This window comes from Ostrinia nubilalis, chromosome 30, assembly GCF_963855985.1.
Source record: "Ostrinia nubilalis chromosome 30, ilOstNubi1.1, whole genome shotgun sequence".
NCBI lineage: Eukaryota > Metazoa > Arthropoda > Insecta > Lepidoptera > Crambidae > Ostrinia > Ostrinia nubilalis.
The window spans coordinates 2,356,010-2,363,319 of NC_087117.1; the positions used below are offsets into that span (position 1 = coordinate 2,356,010).

Below are 7,310 nucleotides of genomic sequence, written 5' to 3' on the forward strand. Positions count from 1 at the left end.
ATTGGCAACATTTATCTTGTAATAGGCTAGATGACAAAATTTCAATTATTTGTCCGTCAAACAGGTAATTAGAAAATATTAGACTCATATTGTACTCCAGTTCAGGCATATAGATTGTAATACAGTAATTAAAACCTTCAGAGAATTGAATATGAAAAAAACCGAGGACCTTTGGGGAATCTCTGTCAGTATAATTGGGACAATTATTGACACCATAGCTCCTCACCTTGCATTCATTTTTAACATATGCATTGATCAAGGTTGCTTTCCTAGTTTAATGAAATTAAGTAAAATAATCCCATTGTTCAAGGCTGGTGATAAATGTGACCCCTCTAATTTTCGGCCGATTTCTATTTTACCAGTACTTAGCAAAATTTTCGAGAAAATTATATTTCATCAACTTCTTTCTCATTTTATTTTCAACAAGTTACTTCACAATAAACAATTTGGTTTTACCAAAGGTAGAAGTACTACTGACGCTGGAGTAGCACTACTGAAACACGTCTTTGATGCTTGGGAGAGTAAAAAAGACGCTGTTGGTATTTTTTGTGACCTTTCAAAAGCGTTTGATTGTGTAGACCACCAAAATATACTAAAAAAAATTGCGACATTATGGTGTTTCGGATGAGGCACTTGATCTGTTGAACTCGTATCTCACAGGCAGAAAGCAAAAAGTTTGTATTAATGGAACTGAGTCTTCTGGAGCACCTCTTACCATAGGTGTGCCGCAGGGATCGATATTGGGACCTTTGCTATTTCTTATTTATATTAATGACCTTCCCTACTTTGTAAAAGATCTATGTGATATTGTGTTATTTGCTGATGACACATCTCTGATTTTCAAAGTTGATAGAGGTAAAGTAAACCTTGATGATATAAATGACACACTCTCACAGGTTTTGCATTGGTTTACTGTTAACAACTTATTGTTAAATGCAAACAAAACTAAGTGTATTAAATTTACCTTACCTAATGTGAGGCAGGTTCCCACACAATTGATGGTGAAGAATGAACCATTAAATAGCATAAGTTCCACAACATTCTTGGGAATCACTTTAGACTCTAAACTTCAGTGGGGTCCTCATATTGAAACCTTGTCAGCAAGACTCAGTTCAGCTGCTTTTGCAGTGAGAAAGATAAGGCAATTAACTGACATTGAAACGGCAAGGCCAGTTTATTTTAGCTATTTTCATAGTATAATGTCATACGGCATATTGTTGTGGGGCTCAGCTGCGGACATTGAAACTGTGTTTTTTCTGCAGAAGAGAGCAGTGCGGGCCATTTATAATCTTGGACCCCGATTTTCCTTGAGAGAATTCTTTAAGGAGATTAATATACTGACAGTAGCTTCACAGTTCATTTATGAAAACCTTTTATATGTTCGCAAAAATATAGAGCAATTTACTAGAAAGAGTGATTTACACAAGTTCAATACAAGAAACAAAAATAAACTTGCCGTTTCAAATTTCAGACTGCACAAGATTGGTAATTCATTTATGGGGAAATGTATTAAACTTTTCAATAAATTACCACAAACTGTTGTAGAATTGCCCATTCATAAATTTAAAGCACATATCAAAAGCACCTTAATGAAAAAGGGCTACTATAAAGTTGATGATTATATAAAAGATAAAAACCTTGAAAAGGACAGGCTGACAATAGTGACTGAGTTTCTTGCGCTGCTTCTTCTCAGCACTGGCCCATTTATTGTCCCGAAGCAGTGGTAGGGTTAATATTGGGACGTGTAAAAGCGCTTTTTTAAAGCCTATTTGCAAAAATAAATGAATTTTATGAATTTTAATTTTAATTTTTATGAATTTATATCTTATTTTCTTTCATAATTAAATAATAACAGTGCTACATCAAGTTGAAATGGCGCGTTACGTCACGCTTGAGTAGATTTTTTACTCAAAAGTGACGTCACGCGACATTTCAACAAAATATAATACTGTAATATTCCATTAGGAAAAAAATCAAGTGTGTCCAATTTTTTTTTATTATCTGTCTGACGGACTAAATAGAATTTTGATTTTATTACCCAGTCATCATCCCTATTGTACCCACGACCTTAGCGTTAAAAGTCGCATCTCAAACTAATTTGAAAATTATACATAACTTGAAAAAATCGCCGGGCGACTGCTCTTCCAACTGAGCTACTTAGACACTGGATGAACCCGTCGAAATTTTCGCTGGCCGTAACAGCGTATTACACTTGAAAAAGAAGTATGATGATGATTACCTCCCCGTAAGCATCCTCGTCGTCCTCCTCCGAAGACTCCTCGAACTGGACATTGATGCCGTAAGTCTCATCGATCTCTGTGTTCCCTTCAGTTGCCGAGCTGATGTTGAAGTCGGTTATCTTCTTGCCTGGCGATGAAGAAATAAACTTTTATTACTATGGAACATTTATAATATGGAACATATGGTGACTGACATAGCCCGCAGAATCGCTAAAATCAAGTGGCAGTGGGCGGGGCACATAGCTCGAAGAGCTGATGGCCGCTGGGGCAGAAAAGTTCTTGAGTGGCGACCACGAGCTGGAAGACGTAGCGTGGGCAGGCCTCCCACTAGGTGGACCGACGATCTGGTGAAGGTCGCGGGAAGTACCTGGATGCAAGCGGCGCAGGACCGGTCTTTGTGGAAATCCTTGGGGGAGGCCTTTGTCCAGCAGTGGACGTCTTTCGGCTGAAACGACGACGACGACGACGACGACTATGGAAATAAAGTCCTAGTATCACTGCGACTGGTATCGATCTATTGTGATCGCCACTGGCATTTAGTACTAATAAGTGTCTAGAAACGTACTACGTAGTAAACGAACTAAAGTCGCTGACATAGCCCGACGGATTAGCAAGCTGAAGTGGCAATGGGCAGGGCACATAGTTCGCAGAACTGACGGCCGATGGGGCAGCAAGGTTCTGGAGTGGAGGCCGCGTACCGGAAAACGTGGCGTGGGACGTCCACCTACAAGGTGGACCGACGACATCATAAAGGTAGCAGGAAGGCGCTGGATGCAGGCCGCTACCAACCGGGCAACATGGAAAGCATTGGGGGAGGCCTATGTTCAGCAGTGGACGTCCTATGGCTGAGATGATGATGACAGTGTTTAGAAAATTTTCACTCACCTAAGTTGACTAAAAGTGCAAATCTCTCATCAGGAATCGGTCCTAACAACATCTCAATCTCCTTTTTCTTCTCTGGATCCTTTAGTTTGTCGTTTTTGAGGACAACCAACACCTGAAAGAAAAAAAGTTCAGTTAGTCCAGTCCACAGAGCATGTAATGTCCAGTCTATAAATAAAAATTAAATCGCAGACACAGGAAAGTATGTAAAGATTTATGTACAAAGTTTCCAGAAGTTAGTATTATTAGATAATTAACTTTAAAAAAAAAATATAACCGACTTCAAATGCGTGAACACAAAAAAAAACTAAAAATTAATACCTATTCAACAAAAACATAATCGTTCAAATTGGTTCATAATCGGCGGAGATATTGCGTATAAAAAAGTTCATCCCCAATTTTCCACCCTTGGGGGTGAAATATTTTCTTCAAATTCGCATGAAACCACCCTTTTGATAATACCTATTCAACAAAAAAATTATCGTTCAAATTGGTTTATAATCGGCGGAGATATTGCGTATAAAAAAGTTCATCCCCAATTTTCCACCATTGGGGGTTGTTTTTTTTATTATTAAATTAAAATGGGACCACCCTTGAGGTATTACTAGGGTTTCTGATTTCTCGACCTATTTTTTTTCTCGAGTTTCGAGAATTCTCGAGGCCAAAGTCTCGAGTTTTCTCGGGTCTCGAGTCTTTTAATGAAAACTGCTGAAATCGGTTGAAATTTAATAAAAACACAGGTTTTTTTAGTCTAATATACCTACTTTTATGCCACTTATTTTGGTAAGTAAAGAAACAAAAAATTAAATCTTCTTTCATAATTAATATTTACTAATAATCATAACAAAAGTCATAAAGTCGCGTGTACTTTAAGGATAAATAACAATAAAAATCTGGAGCTACAAATGAATCACTTATTTTCTAAAGAACACAAGTCCAAATAGCAAAATTACGATAAATAGTTTTTTTTATGAACAATAAAAACTTTTAATAAATTTTTAAATTTCTTACAATTAACGACTTGAATAAACTTTACGAGGAGGCACGAGTACCTAACCTAACGTCTGTTAGGTAAGGTAACTGTCTAGTTAACAAATTTTTCAGTCTTTAAATCAGTCAGAGTTAAATATACATAATAAATATAGCATACTCGTTGGTGAACATTATTACTTAGTTTCGATTGAGATCATTACTTGCAAATCAAATCGGTTAAAAAAGGAAAGACTAGGCCAGTCTAAAAGCAACGTTGAGCTATTAAATAATTAAAAACTTACTTTGGCCTAAGAAAATAGGCTTTCAAGAATATTAAAGATTCAAAATCGAAACTCGAGAATTCTCGAGCTCCGGTCATTTTTTTCTCGTCTCGAATAAAGCCAAATTTCTCGAGTTTTCTCGAGTTCGAGAAAGCTCGAGCAGAAACCCTAGGTATTACCTATACGCCGAAAAAAGATTTGTTCAAATCGGTTCATAATTGGCGGAGTTATCGCGTAACAAACATAGAAAAAAAAAAAAACATACGGGTCGAATTGAGAACCTCCTCCTCTTTTTGAAGTCGGTTGAAAATACAGCTTTCTTACAGGTTTGTGAATAGAATTAATTATATTAATAGATTTTGCAAAGATAGAGAATATAATGTGTGTGTGTCATTTGGCTAAAGAAGAAAGAAGAGAATATAATGCATAACACTGACATTAATTTTCTTGTTTGAATAGTGTAATTGGTACTACCGTTCTATTCATGAAAAATTAATAAAATTAATTCAACACCAACAAGAAGGCTGGGTTTTTATCAGAAATTTCTTTGATTAATGAGCCCAATGTAGTTAATTACAATGTGTATGTAAGTGCACTACAGGCAATGTTAAGGATCCTACTCAGACAATAATTCATCCATGTTTTACCATATAAAAGTCAAAAAAAAAGTCAAAATTTCTTTATTTGTTTAGACTAATAAATAGTTCTTACAAATCGTCATTTTGCTCTTAAGGAGCCTCTACATGTCTCATAATCTTTTTACCCTACCAGCGCTTCGAGACCAACATTTGGCAAGTGCTGAGAAGAAGCGCCGCAACAAACTCAGTCACCACTGTCTGCCGGTTAATATAAATAAATAGAAATAGCAGTAGTAGGTACATTCGATTCAGGAGCAGTTCACTGAATTTACCATGCATTCTTGTACAGTGTATCTTATAAGAATGGGTATACAAAATTGCGTGGTATATTAAACAAGGTAGTGACGTGCTAAGATCTAGACTTACAGATTACATACTTAAATACTAGTAGAAATGACTCGCATACATAAATTGGAATAACACAAAACTCTCAGTTCACTGTTACAGAATATACTCAAACTCACTTCATCGCATGCCCCGCACAATATATCCCTCGGTTGGTCCCCAAGAGCACTCTGCATGAACGACAGCAGCAGTTCGTAAGCGTGCCTCGTGTGCTGAGCCCGCGGTCGGTATAGGACACCCGGGGTGTCGTCCGCCCACGCCACGCGAGCTGTTTTAGACTTGGACAACTCATAGGATGCTTCGTCTCGTTTTTGTCGCCTGAAAATTTTTATTACTAATTAGTACCAAAGATGCTAGAAGCTTGGACTGAATACTAAAAGGCTGGACTATAATACCATGTGAAGGTATGAAGCGAAGGAGAGAACTTACTGAAATTTTGTAAATTGAAACAACCTATTGTTAAACTGTTTGTACCTAATGGGGGGGGACACTGTCGTCCATACTACAGGTAAGGCAACAGACAGAAGATTCACTCAAAATTGTAACACTTTTTCTTGAAATAAAGTCATTTATTTATTTATTTTTCCCTCCTTATGACCATTAAAATAAAGACAATACATCTGATTATAAAACTATATTGATCAATAGCAAAATAAAAACTGACTACAACACAACAACTGAATTGCTATTAATATTGTATAAGAATAATAATTTAAAAACTATATGTATTGCACAATATTGATCAATAAGCAATAGGAAATATTCTGAAAATCAATAATTTAACTACATTTTAGCATGTTTTTATTAAAATAAAGATCGTTTTGAGATGCTAAATAAGTACCAAGAAGCTACCAAAATGACTCAATTCTTACTTGGCTTTTCTCTCCTCAGCCTTGTCAGGCTTAGTGCGTTGTGCCCGGTCACCCATCCGGGTCCCGCCAAGTTTCCCCGTCAAGGATAGAACCTCTCCCGTTGCCTCATCACGACCACGACGCTCTATCAAGCGAACATCAGCTTGGAGAACAAGATTGGAGTTCTGAAAATCAAAAGTTAGGTTATGATGCGTAAACAATCTTGAATTTTTATCAGTTAACGACTAAATAAGTGGAGAGAGATGTGTTCATTAGCGAGTATAGGATTGAAACTAAGTGTTAGCATGGATAAACAAGTAAATAGCAGCTTGTAATAGATAAATAAGATGATGTTAGTACTCACGGCTTTGTATTCGTATTGCAACTGCCTAGCAGCCGCGTCAGCCATTGTAGTTGATTATTTATTTTGCTCCACGAAAATTGTGCACAAAAGTTTGTGTAATTAGCTTTGAAATAATTATAAACTCAATCCAAATGCAAATATTTACGCATCAAAACAAATGTCAGCGAGGTTACTCGCCGCCACCATTTTTAATGCTAACCAGGGGTGAGACAGTTCCTAACATTGTCAAATTTTCAGGCGTTTTTGTGAAAAAGCGACATCTATGATAACCATCCAAAAACAAATAGTTATTTTGTGCCTCAACAGATGGCGATATTATCGTTAGAGCATAATTTTGTAATTAAAATTATTGAAAATTGGTTAAAAGTTAAATTTTTATTATTAAATGATTTTACTTAGAAGATAAAATCATATTTACTTTCATTTGTAAATATTTATGCAATTCAGAAATCAATCCATTAAATACAGCCAAACGCCCCAAATCAACAACGTCACAAAATGGCGACACAAAAAGCGCGGGAAACGTCAAGCTAGGCGGTTGTCTCAATTTTTGCTTTTGCGATTTTTATAAATTATCTAGTAAATAGAGATCAGTTAAGTAGTGGAGTGTAGTATATTTATGTTTATCTTTCTATTTATTTATTAGTTAGTGATTTTGGCAGTGCTCTGGTAAGTTTTTACCTTTTTCTCTGGTTACATGAACGACCCAGACGAACCTGGGGGCTCTGTCCCCCAGG

The 7,310-nt window shown here is 36.4% G+C and overlaps 1 protein-coding gene across 1 annotated transcript in view; it reads right to left on the minus strand.

Annotated features, from left to right (window-relative positions):
• The window catches only part of LOC135085900 (U5 small nuclear ribonucleoprotein 200 kDa helicase), an 84,504-nt gene extending 77,738 nt beyond the window's left edge, over positions 1–6,766 (minus strand). The window contains exons 1-5 of the mRNA XM_063980685.1: positions 6,574–6,766; positions 6,231–6,394; positions 5,478–5,676; positions 3,126–3,237; positions 2,240–2,367 (exon numbers count right to left, since the gene is read on the minus strand). Coding sequence (XP_063836755.1) covers positions 2,240–2,367; positions 3,126–3,237; positions 5,478–5,676; positions 6,231–6,394; positions 6,574–6,618 — 648 coding nt within the window. The 5' untranslated portion in view covers positions 6,619–6,766. The remainder of the gene's footprint in view (positions 1–2,239; positions 2,368–3,125; positions 3,238–5,477; positions 5,677–6,230; positions 6,395–6,573) is intronic.
• Between the last annotated feature and the right edge of the window lie 544 nt (positions 6,767–7,310).